The 15,959-nt window shown below is 41.3% G+C and overlaps 1 protein-coding gene across 2 annotated transcripts; it reads left to right on the forward strand.

The window, feature by feature from the left end:
• Positions 1-1,664: 1,664 nt before the first annotated feature.
• Positions 1,665-14,242, forward strand: tacc1 (transforming, acidic coiled-coil containing protein 1). 2 transcript variants are annotated; one of them, XM_080494486.1, is made up of 13 exons: positions 1,665-2,342; positions 3,813-3,922; positions 6,375-7,800; positions 8,627-8,690; positions 9,325-9,505; positions 10,025-10,089; positions 10,383-10,442; positions 10,563-10,639; positions 10,756-10,799; positions 11,064-11,227; positions 11,314-11,420; positions 11,557-11,677; positions 12,733-14,242. In XM_080494486.1, the coding sequence occupies exons 1-13, from the start codon at positions 2,173-2,175 to the stop codon at positions 12,796-12,798; spliced, it is 2,655 nt and encodes an 884-aa protein (XP_080350612.1). In that variant the 5' UTR covers positions 1,665-2,172; the 3' UTR covers positions 12,799-14,242. The 2 variants fall into 2 exon arrangements, with proteins under 2 accessions (XP_080350612.1, XP_080350611.1); XM_080494485.1 differs by having other exon boundaries at positions 1,666-2,342; positions 10,311-10,442.
• The last annotated feature ends 1,717 nt before the right edge of the window (positions 14,243-15,959 follow it).

A 15,959-nucleotide genomic window follows, 5' to 3' on the forward strand; every position in this document is an offset into this window, starting at 1 on the left:
GCGATAAGTTCCATCCTCCCTCCAGCCCATGGAGTCCACCACATCTTGTGAATATGCATGCAGAGAACAAACTCCACCCTTTGTGGTCGAATGGAAAACTCTGAGTCGAACTGTGGCACATGTGTCTCTCCTGCTCGATGGGAATTTGGGAGGAGTTTTTGTTGCTTGTGCTGCAGAGCCAAGCCAAACCCTCAAGTGCTGCAGGAGCACACAAAACACACAGGTTTTCATTATCATGCTCCATCACAAGGAAAACAAAAAGAGGCGGTGTTATTGTGGCAGACAGTACAAAGAGTACAGGAAGAGAAAAATAAAGCCTCATTGAGTTTTGAAACGAACACGAGTCTTATTAGACGGCAGTGTGGGGCAGGCTTTCCTTGGTGGGTGGCAAATAGTTTCAGCATCAACAGGTAGAAATAAAAACTCGGGGTCGGGGGCCTTTTCATATTATGTTGGGTTGTTTTTTTTTCCATATAATTTCTGAAAAGAAAAAGAATGAAAATAAATAAAAGGGAAATTATTCATTCTTTTTATTGAAAGACATTTCTGGAAGTGAATGTATTATATGTATATAGATTAATAATAATAAAAAAAAAGATTCAATTAAGTGCAAACCACTTCTGTCAATGTTATGATGACCATATTGTCGATTTAGCAGATATTTCAAATTGGGACATCTAACTACATAATAATTGTTCTTTTTATTGCTTCAGGATCTCAAAAGCCTTTTAACAATTATCACATTATAATGTGAACCTTTAGAATGAGCCATTATTCTTCCAATGCCTTGAAAATGTCTTTAAAGTTGTGAGTCTCTCTGATTTGCTGTTTTTGCATTTTGATTACAGTTGCGAAATATGTGAATTTTCAGATTTTTTACATTTATTTTTGTCAACGTAAGTTCTTATGAGCAGAAAATCATAAATGCTATAAAGCATTTGCATTCCAACATCAACTGCTGTAGTTTTAACTTAAGGTTTGTGAGTCTTTTGCGAATACTGATTCACCTTCTTGAGTAAAGAAAAACATTTGAAATATGCAATGTAGAGGGGGTAAAAAAACAAACATTTGCTGAACAATTCTGGCTGTTTGTGTTGTTACAGTTGTTTTTAATTTAGATATTTTTCACTTTGTAAAGCTTCTTTCATTGAGGTCAGGATCAGTGTTACACTCAAAAGCATCTTTACTATGGAGGTTGGAATTAAGCACATATTTGAAGTGATGTCATACCCACTTTTCCCTGACGCTATACAACATTTGCTTGTGCATTTTGTTATGATGTTCTGATGGTATTGTTCTCGCATGATGGAATTATGGCGACGTTGAAGTGGTCTGAACTGTTCCCTCAGACAAATTGAATGCAGCCAGGTAGATCTCCTGGGGCTATCCCACAGAACTGGTTCCCCTGGTCATGCATACCTGCCTGCCACTGGATGGGAGAAAGAGTAAACTGTTGAACAGCCCAAGGGAGGGGGAGCCAACAGGGCTTAAAGATCCAGCCCCACATTCCTAACCTCACTCTGGACTATAAAATGTGGAGCCCCAACAGTTCAGCTCCTCCTCCTCCTCCTCCTCCACCTCCACCTCCTCCTCTCGCTTGTGTGTTTGTTTTCTGACTCCCTCCTTCTGCTTCAGAGTGGAGGATCACTCTGACAGGGACGTACCACTCTTCAACCGCAGGGGAACTCACTCAACGGACTAAAGAGAAGCTGCACTCACACACAGCTTCGAGCTCCCTGCCTCCCCCTGCTACAGCTTCCATCGGTCGAACCGGGCCGAGGAGGAGAGGAGAGAGGTTGGAGGGGGTTCAGAGGAGGAGAGACTGAGCACAGCATTTGAGAAACCAGCTGATCAGAGCTGAGGTCTTCTGCTACTGAGGCAAAGGGGAGCGTGACTGGAAAAAACAGAATTGGAAAGCTTTGGGAAGGGGGGAAAAAAGAAAAAAAGCTCAACTTGTTTGGATTTTGATGGAGTGAGAGGAAAAGAAAAGTCTCATTTTCATGGGGAGCTGGGAACTCGTGTGAAGGAAGAAGCTCTGTGGAGAGATGTGAGAGCTGTTGACAGGGTGGAAATCTGAGGAGATCACACGCAAAAAAAAGGATCAAGGAAGACCAACTCAAGGCTGACGGCGAGCTCACAGACGGTCGAAGGAAACCCGAGGAAGAAGAGCGGATGTCTTGGCTGTCACCTGTGTCATGGGCCAAATGGACGTGGACGGCGGTGCGAGGGGGAGAGGGAGAGGAGGATGAAGAGGGACAGGAGGCCAGCGATGAGAGGGAGCTGTTTGGAAGGAGAGAAGGAGAAGAAGAGGAGGAGGAGGAGGACAGATCTCAAGGCTGCAGGCAAGTGTTGAGCTGGAGCCCTGAGACCTTTCACAGGGCATTTCACATTGTGTGGATTCGAGGAGAGGGGAGGTTCTCCACATGTCAGGATGAGGGATCCCTCATCCAAAACAATAGATAAAATAAGCTGAAAGGAAGTGCGAGAAAACGTATCTGTTTCTTCATCTATCTTGATATTTTTCTTTTGTCTCGGCAGCACTGACACATTCTTGGTGTGGCTGTGGTTTAGACAGTCACAGTGTTTGAACCGGTTGTTTTTCTGAGCCTTGCCAACACATTCTCATTTCTAAACAGACTAAATAATCACTACGTAGCAGCAGACAGGTACTTTCACAGAAATGGACACACGCTTAAGTCATCAATACATCATTCTCTTCTATACTGATAACTTTGTTACCACAACAAGCATTCAGAGATAATTCTGAACACTGTGTCAGCACCCTGGATAAGTAATTCAATGCCAAATCAATATTGACCGTCTCAACAGATCAGTTGGTATTTAATCAGGCTCACAGTGATATTGATCTCCACTGTGTTATGGCTTCCTGGTGTGATTAAATTAAACTGAATCAGTAGTATAGTAAACTGTAGCATGATGATTGACTCAAGATTGATAGTCTACATTGTAAAGACTGTGGATGTATTGATCAGTTACACCTCGTGTGTTGTAGTCTCATACAACAAAACAGGAAACAGTAGGCCTGACTGCACATGCTTCCTCTTCCTCCATGTATCTCTCACCATTTCTAGAACTGACTTTCTCTCGTCTATCAACTCGATTTGAATGTGGTCGAACCACAAAACAAAAACAGACAAAGTAAAGTACACTGCCAATGTGCTAGGCAAAATAGACTCCCCGTACAGATGAATGAATGCAATACATAATATGGAAAATACAAATAAAATGTGTTTAAGACAGACTGATGCTGTTAACCAAAAATAATTTTCAGGTACAAAGTTCTGCTTGGGGTAAAGTAAACTCTTATCAGTGCAGTATGGCGCTTGTGTCACCTCTTGCTTTTATTCATCAGAAAAAAATACCCCGGAAAAAAACCTGAGATACTAATTTGATATACTGTGTTGCTATATGACATTTATATATTGGGATACACAGAAGGAATACACATTTCAGTGATTTCTTTTTTACATTTTTTGATTTAAAATGTGGACACATCTCTTAGTGCAACTCTAAACATCTCTTTTTTATTATGAAAATCATCAGCAGACAGCGTTTTCCATTACTAATCACAGGCCAAAACTGTTGGGGAAATACTGCCTCACACTAGTGTGCCATGACTTACTGTAAGTTGTCGCACAATGAGGAGCAGATCTGTTTTTTTCTGTTGTGTGTATGCTATTTAAGCCATGATCGCCTCCTCTCATGTACACAAGTAGTTTGTTGCTCTTCCAGCCGCATGTTTGGAAATGTTTACAAAAGGCTCTTATCTTCACATGTCTCTTTCACTGCAGCTCTGACTCAGACGGTAATTTCGACACTCCCGAAGCAGCTACTCCTGTCCGCGCCCCTCCGACCATCCCGGGAGAGCTGGAGAACAACAACATAGATGCAGACAAAGCAGGTAAGCTCACTGCTGTTACAGACAGACAGACAGACAGACATACAGGGATACAGCTGACACATTGTTGAGGATGTAAACATTGTAACACCCCTCTGAACAAATATGAAGATCTGCCTGTTTAAGAACATAGACTAGTAGCTCCTCCTCAGGTTCCCATGGAAACAAGACTCATTTGATGCTCTACTGAATGTGACTGAATGTGAAGAAAGCACAAGTGTATTCACCTTTATAGCCGTGAAACAACGAAAGAGTGTCTAAGATTGATTTGTAATCTTTACATGTTAAAATGGTTGGTTTTTGTTAAAAGCATAAGTCGTCCTGCGCTGCATTATGGTCTACGTGTGTACCGACATGTGACCAGTGTGGCTGGCAGATCAAGTTCACCATGCCTAAGTGGAGACATATGTTGTCTGACAGTTTGGGAAAATGTACCGCGTTTTAGCTCTCAGTAGGACTTTCACATACAAAGGGTTTTCTATATAATTACGCAGATATGCCATTAAGGGCATAATAGGACATTTTATTACAGCCAGGGTTACCTGATACCTGGGGAGCAGGGAAACATGCTCTGCATGCTTAGTATGTGAGCTGGCATGCAGATGGATTACTCATTTTGTGAGGGCTTTGGTTGTGATCGTGGCTGAAACACGGGCGTTGTCATTCGTATCACTTAAAAGGAGGAGGTTCATGCAGAGTGTGGGAATGGCCTTTGCTCTGGAATTCGACAGGTTCAACAAAAGCTTCAGTTGCCTCAGCTTTGTGCTGGTCACTGACAGAGGTCAGCATGAGGGGAGTGGCTGAGCAAAGCACATCTGATTGCTCAACCCATCAAAGGCCTCAATTTTCAGGAGGATTTCAGATGTTTACACATCAATATGAAGCTCCCGCTTGTTTTGGTAGGAATAAAACTGGCCTGTAAAACAGCCCCAACAACATTTCCTAAAAAGGTACGTTGCAAAGGAGCTGAGAGGGAGTTTACTTTTGTTAGAAATACAAACATCCTTTACTGCAGATGTTTGAAAAGTCTGCTGAAGTGACTCTAAAGTATTTGCTGCAAATCTAAAAGAGAAACCACAATTCAAATCCCTTTTCGAGGGAATCGTCCACTAGATCTGGAGGCTGTGTGAGACTTGTAGTTTTGTAGCATTACAAATGCATGATTTTAATAAAATAATGGAGGAGGGTAATAATGTGTTTATCCAAGGGGGGGGTTACTATCCCTTCCCTCCTGTGACTTTCATCTGTGTTTGTACAGATTTTGACTGTGGTCCTCTTTATCCATACTACAGCTTCAGTCCGTATATGATGCCAATTTGTAAATATCTTCTACTCCATAGAGCTGATCGTGTAGACAGAGGCTATACTGTTCACAAAGGTCTTTTAGCAGAACATTTGTTCCACATGGGGGGGTCTGGAATTCACTTTTGGATGTGGATATGGAGATTTCTATCTGGACACGGTGAAGTGAAGGCGTCTGAAAATGACACACTAGTGACATGGTGATGCGAATAGCAGTAGATGGAGACACAGCAGGATGTGCTTGTCTCCTAGCAGCATAATATTACAGGAGTACGTCTGGTACTGTGTTACTGAAATATGTCAAAATGTTCCCTGGAGGCTAATAATTGCACAACAGCAGTCACCTATTCGCCTTTAGCACACATCACAAAATAAATCACACTTTCCCTTCCTGCATGCATGTGTTCAAATCAACAACGACGTCTAAATGTCATAGCCCTCTATGAGATATCACCATGGCAACAGCCGCAACTGGAGCAGTTGGTTGGCTGCTAACTCGCTTTCAGCAGACCAATCAGATATTACCTACATCTGATGGTGGATGTGATTGGAGATGGATGACAGCAGGAGTGTGTAACTTTAAATAACTATTTGACAACTCTTTTTTTGTTGCGTTCAATAGTCTGCTACACCTTATGATCAAAAGAGACCGTTTTCATGTCAGAAACTACAAGAAATATTGAACTTCCAAACTGAAAATAATACAATCATAAAATAAGCTGTAATTAGTTTTTTCTATCATGCTAGTAAACCACTGCCGACATTTCATTTAAGATTGTCCGCTATGCAACGAAATTAAATTTGAGGTGGAAAATATTTGATTTACATATAATTCGGTGTCACTGTAGATCAGAGGGCCCCTGTCCTGCATGTTTTAGTTCTCTCCCTGCTTCAGCATACCTAAATCTAATGATGATGTCATCACCAAAGCTGTGAAAAAGCCCAATAAGGAGCCCCTCATTGCAATCAGGTGTGTTGCACCTGGGAGAGACTTAAAACATGTAGGAAAGGGACCCTCGAGGACCGAGGTTGGACACCCCTGCTGTTGATGGTCTAAACCTTAGACCATCAACAGCAGGGGTGTCTTTAGACTCTAAAGAGCCAAACGTTGAAGACCTTTTTGTTTCTCTCTTCTTCTTTTTCTAATCTTCAGATTTGGAGCAGGAGGAGAACCTGAGAGTGACAGCTCTTGTCGGGGCTCAGGATATTTTACTCGGGTACACCATGGGCCAGGATGAGCCTGCAGTCGCCACAGATGGCCCACTTGAAATAAATGCCCAGACGATTGAAGAAGAGCAAACAGAGCACCATCCAGATAATGAGGGCTTGGTGACTCCTCCAGACTCGTCTTCGCTAATGCAAGAAGCTAAAGTAGCTCTCTCTTCTGACTCACCTCAAGAACCAACCCGACCAGTGGTAGATCCTGTACCAGATGTGGCTCCTGAGCCAGACCCTGTTCCTACCCCAGAACCAGACTCAATCCAGAACAATGAACCTGTTGCCTTCAAAGCTCTTGAACCTCAGGAGAAGAAAACCTTTGCTGAACCAGAACAACACAGCACTGGCTCCCCCAAAGAGGCAGAGCCAACTCAAAAGGCCAAGAAGAGCAAATCCTCCTCTCCATCTCGGAAAATGACAGACTCGTTGAGTGAACCTTCTCAAACAAATGAGGAACAAGATCTTCCTGTTCCCAAAGGAGCATACAAATTTGACTTTGACCAGCTGGATGACAGCTTTGATCCATTCACCAGCGGTGGATCCAAAATCCAGAACTCTCCCCCACCCTTCGTCTCAAGTTCTGTGCCCAGACCAGAGCCACTCGGCAGCTCACTGCCTACTTGTGAGACCAGCTCAGCCGCACAAGCAGACTCTGAAATAACAGAGTCGTCATCAGAGGTGAAGCCTGTGAAGCTAGAATTTGATCTGGATGAGGGAGCAGTTAGCAAGCCTCCCCCAAGGAAGTTAGGAGGCAAAAAGACAAATAGCAAACTCTCTGCAAGGAAACAGAAGCCCAAAGGTTCAGAGGCCTCCTGCAAACCTGCACCAGAACCCATCACAGCACAGGAAACAGATTCTCGACAAGAACCAGCTCCTCAGTCTACATCAGAACAAGTCCAAGAACCTGCTGCAGAATCTGAAGCCACGTTGCCAGTTTCAGACTCATCTGCACCTCTGAACTTGGATGATGTTCCAATTCCTAAGACAGGAACCTATAACTTTGATCCCAATCAGTGGGACGACCCAAATTTTAATCCATTTGGTAGCAACAATAAGATGGACGACTCTCCGAAGCTCCCTAAGAGCTCATACAACTTTGACCCGGACAATTTTGATGATTCCGTCGACCCTTTTAAATCTTCAAAATCCCTGAGCACAGAGGAATCATCAAGCAGCAACCCTCAACCAGCAAAAACCTTGAAAGCTGAAGACAAACCGAAACCAGAGAAAACCTTAAAAGATGAAGGCAAACCGAAACCGGAGAAAACGTTGAAAGATGAAGGCAAACTGACAGCAAAGCAGCCCTCTGTGGAGAAGAAAGTGAGGCAGATTACCAAGAAAAGCAAAGAGACAACTACAACGTAAGTCTACTGCAAATAACAGTGTTATTGCTTCATTATCACCCATAAACAAATCTGATTCAAATTGTTACATCCTAAATTATGTCATTTTTAGGTGAAGGTCTTTTCCACTGAGTTTGTTAATCCTCTGGCTGAGTGTCTAAGAACTTACACCTTGTCTGTGTTCAAATAGGACTTTGAACACAGACAAGGCACACTGCATACTGATCATTAGTCCAATACCCCAAAAGGCTATTTATAGGCTGCTAAAGGGCTTATAGCTGCTCTGATGGGCTTATCTTTTGAGTATCTAACATGCTGAGCTGAACACTTTCAGTCACTCACTCGCTTTTCTTTGTCTCCTGTCTGTGTTCTATGTTCTACTATCAAAATCTCTTCATTCATCACTATGTACACTCCATCCTGTCTGTTATGCAATCCCCAATTCCTCTGCTTTCCTCCACTACTTTCGGCCTCAGGAAATCTGATCAAGCCAAGTTTCTCTGTTTTCTGTTGTAAGTAATCTCACTATCAATGCTCTCTTTCTTTTGTGCACGCTCGCTTCACATTTAGCTTTCAATGTGGCATGTGCTGTGTCCGAATTGAGTTCTCATGCAGTATGTGGGGAATCTTCCTCCCTTTGGCTGCATCTAAGAATGCCATCCTTTTAACACAATGAGCACTGCAATTTGTTCCATCTTATCATTTCCCTGGAGACTCGATGCCATTGCACTGTGTATCTATGCCGCAAGATGCAGTACGACTTGCAGTTTGGTGGTTGTAAAATTTCCTTGTATTTCATTTTCTTCATTTTAACTTTTGTGTTATTTTTATGTTTGTTTTGTAGGAATACCTGCAAAGTACAGAAATACGATGAGAGCCAGCCCTTGGTTCTGGACGTGTGTAATCAGGTAATTTGAGAGCGAGTGTGTGTGTGTGTGTGTGTGTGTGTGTGTGTGTGTGTGTGTGGTGTGTGTGTGTGTGTGTGTGTGTGTGTGTGTGTGTGTGTGTGTGTGTGTGTGTGTGTGTGTGTGTGTGTGTGTGTGTGTGTGTGTGTGTGTGTGTGTGTGTGTGTGTGTGTGTGTGTGTCTTACTGCAGTGACACAGCAGTGTTCATTATTCAGCAGTTGTCAAAGCTCTTGGCCTCACCTTTACGAACGTACCCATGCACATTTTCAAGCTGACCGGAGCATCAGCAGGCCCTGCAGCTCTGCACAACTGGTTCATGATTATAATTGGAGACTTTAAAAGTACTTCAATAGCTCACATAAATTATGAAAACCTGAAATGTTGTGTTTAACATCTATATTCCAGTTCAGTTGTAAAAGGTAAAATATAAACTGTAGTAGATAGGCAGCAATGTGATCAAATTCTGAAATGCTCAGGCTTCTTGTCATCATGCAGAACCTTCCTGGAGACTCTTTTCTGTCTGTTATTCTCCTAAGTTAACAATGTTTTTAGTAATTAGTAATAAACATCTTTATATATCTTTTATGAACTCAATCTTATCATGATCTTTGCCACACTTTTCTCCCCTCTGCCTAGGATGAGGACGCTCAGATCCCAGATATCACTCAGCGAGTTAATCACGCCACGGATGAGGAGAAGCTGGCCTCGACTTGCATGATGGGCCAGGCACCAGACAGCCAGGAGGCAAAAGAAGAAACGGAATATGATAAAGCACCATTAAAAAAACAGACAATCTGCGATATTTCAGCTATCGACGGTAAGTTTGAGCAGATGCAGTCTTCAGAACAATTTCTTAATACTTTAATTTCCTTGCAATCAGCTTCAGTAGAAAGACATCAGATCATGTTGTAGCCTGAGAGGTTTAAACCTGGCTAAATAAGAGCCGGCTTTATTGGGAGGATTAATTTGAACGTTGATGATGATGATGCAGTTTCATAATTTACCCAGCAGCTTTCATTGAGAGCATTGGAAACGCCACAAGATTTTTTTGTCAGACCTCGCGACGAAAAATGGAGCATGCGTGCTCAGCACAATTCTGACCTGGAAAACTCTGTTATAAATACAACACAGGGGAACCAATACACCCCACAGTTGAGCATCAGGGCTGCTCTCTGTCACCGGCGCAGCTCTCAAACTATCTTTTCATGGCAAACAAAAAAAAAGAGAATTTAATGAAAACTGGACAAGCTGTACTTATGTTTTTAATGGAAATTCTGTTTTAATTAGATATTGAATGACTTAGATATTGAATGACTTCTTCTTTTTCTCTGCAAAGATCCAGAGATGAAGACTGCAGATGACCTGGGGGAGAAGGACGCCCTCCCTCTGAAAGATGATATTGTAAGTGGACTTATTTTGTTCACAATGTATTTAGCAAAGACAAACTAGAGTTTGCACATAGGTTTTAAGCAAATGTTTGATTATTAAAATCAACGCGTGAGAGTTTTGTTCTCTCTATGCGTATTCATCATGTAACTTGTGCACATGTCTGGAAAAAAAAAAGAGCAGCGAATACAACAAAAATGTGAATTTGTGCTGGGGGTTTTTTTTCTTTTCATTAGAGTGAGATATCCATGATTGAAACAATAAAGATGAGCAGCAGTGAGGTCCTCAACACAGCTGTTCTGATGCAGGACGGAGTCCCACTGAGTGAGATGGACAAGGCTGCAGTGTTGACCCTGATCAGAGAAGAGGTATGTCGATTACATTCACGATTAAAAAAAATTAAACTTGTAGCATAGTTACCTAATCGGCTCTAAACACAGCTGTTAATTACAACAAAAAAAATGTTGCATGCCCTTCTACCCAAACAGATCATCTCAAAGGAGATTGAGGTCAATGAATGGAAGAGGAAATTCGAGGAGAGCAGAACAGAGGTTATGGAAATGAGGTAAGAAGCATTCTTTTGGACTTCTCTTGGAGCATCATGCGACAAATGAAGATCAATTCAATTAGTAATGTCAAAAAGAGTTGTCAAAACGCTTGTTTCTATTCTTATGTCAACAGGAAAATTGTTGCTGAGTATGAAAAAACAGTTGCACAGATGATTGGTAAGTTGCTGCCCTCTTGTGGTTATTTAGAATGTATATATTTATCTATATATTTTGCTTTTGTTTTGTAAGTTTTCTTAAAAAGGTCGATGGCCCCCATTTTGAACATATTATTGTTGTCTTTAGATTCTTTGATCCTCCTTGATGTTAGTCGTCTTTCCCAACGTCGCCGTTTCAAATCTAGTCGTTTGACTTTGCTATTTCGGCATTGTATATGACAGCAGTTTCTAACCACTTTTTGTTGTTGTTGTTGTTTATCAACAGAGGATGAGCAGCAGCAGAAGACACTGTCCTGCAGCAAGTCAGTCAGACAGCTGACCATGGAGAGGGATCAGGCCATTGCTGACCTCAACTCAGTGGAGCGTTCCTTCGCTGATCTCTTCAGGCGATATGAGAACATGAAGGGAGTCCTGGAAGGCTTTAAGAAGGTCAGTACGAGCCTCGTGAGAGGATTTGTAGGCCATGCCCAAATATTAGCCAAATCGCTTAAAATGCTTCCCCTACATCTTTCCAGAATGAGGAGGTCTTAAAGAAGTGTGCACAAGACTATTTGATGCGGATCAAGCAAGAGGAGCAGCGATATCAAACCCTCAAAGTCCATGCTGAGGAGAAGCTAGACAAGTAAGAGGATTTCTCTGCTGGTTATATAATTCCAGGATTGTAGCATTAGACGGATAAAATCCATCATTTCCATTTCAAAGTTGGAGATAATCACTTGTCCTGACTTTCTCTTACGCTACATCTTTTTCTCTGCCAGAGCTAATGAAGAGATTGCCCAGGTACGTGCCAAGGCAAACGGAGAGAGTGTCGCACTCAACGCAAGCCTGAGGAAGGAACAGATGAAGGTGGACTCACTTGAAAGAGCTGTCCTTCAAAAGGTAGGACGACTGCAAACAGGATTAGAATTGATCCGCCTCTGCACTAAGGGTAGGAAGGCTTTGCCTTAAAAGTTGGTTTGTGGATTAACTATGTAGCAAACATTTAGTCTTAAGGACCTGATTCAGCATTAATGTCTTACAGCTCGATAAACTCTGGGATTTGAGGATTATAATGGAAAAGAAAAATCACATCAACTTATTTGTTTTATGTTTCTTGCCAACTTTAAGAGTACCGGTAGGATTCCTCTGTTTTCTGAGGTTACCAATATTTCCACAAAACATGTTGTATGCTGTTGCATTTCACCAAAAAGGAAATGAATCTTTTTTTTGTGTGTGTGATTTGGAATTTTATTATCTTCATTTTCTTTTTCTTTTCTTTTTTAGACAGAACACAGTAAAAGAGAAAAAGTCGAGTTTTAGTCTTTCAGTGAGAGTCGAGGTTATAATGCAACATTGAGCGCGAGAACAGCATGTGGTAGCATTGCATGTTGCGAGAGATCAGCTGCAGAAAACGATAGTCAACAAGCTCAAACAATACCTTAATGAGGAATGTGCTAAAACATATGCATGACAAAGGCTCCAGAAATCCTGTATTCTTGGAAGCAACTGACTTTGCCCACATTCGCCTGAAGGTGGTGTAGTTGACGCTTGTTTTTCTTCTAAAATAATGAAGTCAGTTTTATGTGAACATTTCACAAAGATCAGCCAACCTTTGAATAAAGACCCTCGGCATGTGCAAATTTAACTTTATTGCACTGATGGACAATTGCCAACTCACAACTTGAGGGCAATGTGTCTTTTATTAACACCAACATCGAGTTGGAAAAGTAATATCTTGTGAAAAACTACTTTGCACAACTTCTCTTTGTGTGTGTGTGTGTGTGTGTGTGTGTGTGTGCGTGTGTGTGTGTGTGTGTGTGTGTGTGTGTGTGTGTGTGTGTGTGTGTGTGTGTGCGTGCGTGCGTGCGTGCGTGCGTGCGTGTGTGTGTACCGGTAGTTATATTTTGATCAGTGAATGTAAGCTTTACCTCTTGTTTCCGCTCCCTCTCTTACAGAATCAGGAGATTGAAGAACTCACGAAGATTTGTGACGAGCTGATTGCCAAACTGGGAACAGAATGAGAAGCACATCATTTCAGACTCGCTAGCCCTTAATTACACCGTAACACGTGTGCTCCCTGCAGCCCGAGACTTTTCTCAGAGAAACACTAGACTCTCGCATCATTTCAGCCTCCTCAGCAGAAAGTATCATAAAAAAAAAAAAAAAGAATATGTATCAAAAACGGAATGATTGCACTGTTGCTTCTTTTAGCGGGAAAATTTAAATAACACAAATTATTTATCATGTTAATCAGGTTATCAATATTTGAATAAGAAGCACAATGGCTTACTAATTTTTAAATTTACAGTAGATTATCATATTACTACTTGAAGATTCAACCTTTTTTTTTTTTTACATCAGTCCACATTTGGTGCATGTGCATTAAAAAGATGAAAGTAATTTTAAGGTATCTATGGGAGAATACTGTTTATGTGCAGGAATTGAAAGGATATGATTTGAACAGTTTGCAGATTTTATTTTTGAATCATTGTGTGCATAAACTGAGCTTATTCAGTTTACTGAATGATCATCATTTCCTATCATCCGTGATAGCATTTAAGGCCAGATTTGATTTTTAGAGTTCATCCTCAGCAATGTGTTTTTTGCAAAGTTTGATGAAATGTACAGTCTCGCCCACATCAATCTTAAAGGATTGTTGAGATGCGTATTGGAAATGCAGTCACGTAACAGTTTTTGTACAACTTGAACAGCACTGGGAGATGATGCACAAATGCAGAATTACAAACGCTAACCCTAATGCTGTTAAAGTAAACCATGTGCCATCCAGCTTTACTGAAGGAGCGTGAAAAAGTCACCAGCTGCCAAGTCAATATTTTTGAATGAGTGATCTGTAAGCCTAAATGTTGCTTGTGCCTTCATTTTGTCTGTTTTGTAACAAAAAAAATCAAAAGTTTACTCCTATTCATTATGCAGTCTTTTGCTAATCTGTTGCCAAAGTGTACTGTCTATAGTATATTTCTATATGAGCAGAACATTCAACAAAAGTATATTGGTCTTGCACTTTTTGAGTGTTACCTGCAGTGATGGAGCAATAAGCACTGTGTTTCAGGCGGCAGATGCTTGTCAAGTAGTTATTTCTCCTCTGCGAGCATTAATATTTTCCAGAGGAAACCAATGCTTTTGCTCTCAGATGTATATTAAAGGACTGGCTTTTATATAGAACCCTTCTTTCACTTCAGCACAATCAATTGCCAAATGCCACAGTAACATGAACTGGGTTTCAGTGTGTCCTGTCGTGGTTGTGTCCGTGTTAAATGGAAGGTGCTTTATAATGTAAATCTATTGTTATAAAACATTATATGTATATTTTTTACTTCATGAAGAACATTTAAAATTTTGTTGCAAATATTTCTAAAGAATAAGAAAACCAATATGTATACCCAGAGTGTATGTTGACTGCTATATTTTGTGCATTCCTAAATAAATGGACAAGATTTAATATTGTGCTTGTTTCCTTTTGGCTGATTTAAACCACCCAGCTGCACAAATAACAAGCCAGAGGCGAGTGTTGTATTTAGTAGGAATTCACTTGGAAGAGGGACACATTAGATGTATATTAAGTTTATTGATTTAGAAAAGTGAGGCCATGGGAACCTGTTCAGTACTGACTTGATCCTATCCCCATTGATTCATCCATTTACAATCATCCTTTCGTACATTTTGAGGTTGCAGGGCATCTTTGCTTGAGCAAAAACCAAACGTATACCTTTATGTTTTATCAGTGCAAACACTGAAGGCAAACACTGAGACACACAATCACAAACCCCTCCATCCGTACTCATGAACTAGACCTGGAAATTAAAACTGATCAAACATAGACACAGTCTGAATAAATAAATCAATAAAATAGAAAAAAAATGCTTGTTGTCCATCTCAGTCCAGTGCGACAGGAGTAACATAATTGTATCATCCTGCTGCATTCATTGAGTAATTTATCTTTCATCTTCTCTCTTCACTTAAATTTATTTCCAGCGGTTGTATTTGCAACATTATCTCTCCACATGGTGGCGTCCTTCTGCACTGCACATGAGACACACGAGTACCAGAAAACCACAACGTTTCAGTGGAGGACTTATTCTCTTAACAAATCATTTTGAAGTGAACCATTATTTCACAGCCCTTTTCAAAATATTTGTCTGCACAGAACAAATTGAAAGTGAAACGTAGAATCTCTGCGAAATCAGCACCAATTAGCTGAAATCAAATGTCTAAATTACTTTCCATGAAAGGAATTTGCATGTCAAATAGAAGGTGTGGAGTAAGCAGGATCACTTGGGAGTTTTCTCAAAAGCTTTTTGAATAGAGTATGATTTAGTTATGTGTATCACATTCATAACACAGTTGTATAATCATATAATCTACATAATGATATCGTAAGAGGGGTGCAGGATCTTGAACGGTTTGCTAAAGTATGCAGAGTGAAATGGAGGGATGGCCCCATATCCAGTAAATACCATGAAGAGGAATTAGAATTAGCTAAACAGTGACAAAAACTGATGTTTCGGTTATCTTATCACCTATATGTTTGTTGTGCATCAAGAATAAGGAAGCTGAAGATGCAGTTGTTTAGCTACTTTTTGCTGAACTCCTGTTCACTGCCTCATTCACACAGCACTAACAAGAAAGAAAGATGAATTTGTCTTTTACAATTACCGAGGAGTTAATTACATTTTTAGTAATCACCTTTACGAAATGTAATCGCGAACTCCACCATACCAGCACTACTTGTAAATCCCTCCTAAAGTCCAGCCCTTCTTATATTTCATAAACCCTCCTTTATACGTATTGGATACTTTAAGAGTATTTTCCGCCCCCCTCTGTCTTTACAGGCTGCCTCCGGACACAACTAAGGGGAGCAGTTTGCAGCACTTCCCTCAGGTGACGTCCATTCTGCAGTTTTACTGAGACCCCTTCCTAAATACTGACAGGTGTGCGTGTCGGTTGCTAAAGCACACAAACGCGTTGCCAAGAGGTGAAGCCGGTCCGGGGCCAGGGAGCTTCCTTTCCTTTCGCCCATTAGTTTGTTTTCGTAACCCTGGTGATTGCTCCGAGGGGGCGGGGCCCGGATGCTGAGGCGGACTCCCATTGGCTGTCGCGCGTGGTGAGGAGTGGGACGGGCGCGCGCCGCCAGCTGTGAGGGGCGAGCGGCGAGCGGCCGAGG

Source organism: Blennius ocellaris (assembly GCF_963422515.1).
Source record: "Blennius ocellaris genome assembly, chromosome: 4".
NCBI lineage: Eukaryota > Metazoa > Chordata > Actinopteri > Blenniiformes > Blenniidae > Blennius > Blennius ocellaris.

Excerpts from the sequence above, each read along its gene's own strand:
- tacc1 (XM_080494485.1), top strand. The coding sequence starts at position 2,173 with ATGTCTTGGCTGTCACCTGTGTCATGGGCCAAATGGACGTGGACGGCG. Across the intron at positions 7,801-8,626 it reads AGCAAAGAGACAACTACAAC|GAATACCTGCAAAGTACAGA; the intron begins GTAAGTCTACTG and ends TTTGTTTTGTAG. Across the intron at positions 11,678-12,732 it reads AAAGAGCTGTCCTTCAAAAG|AATCAGGAGATTGAAGAACT; the intron begins GTAGGACGACTG and ends CCTCTCTTACAG.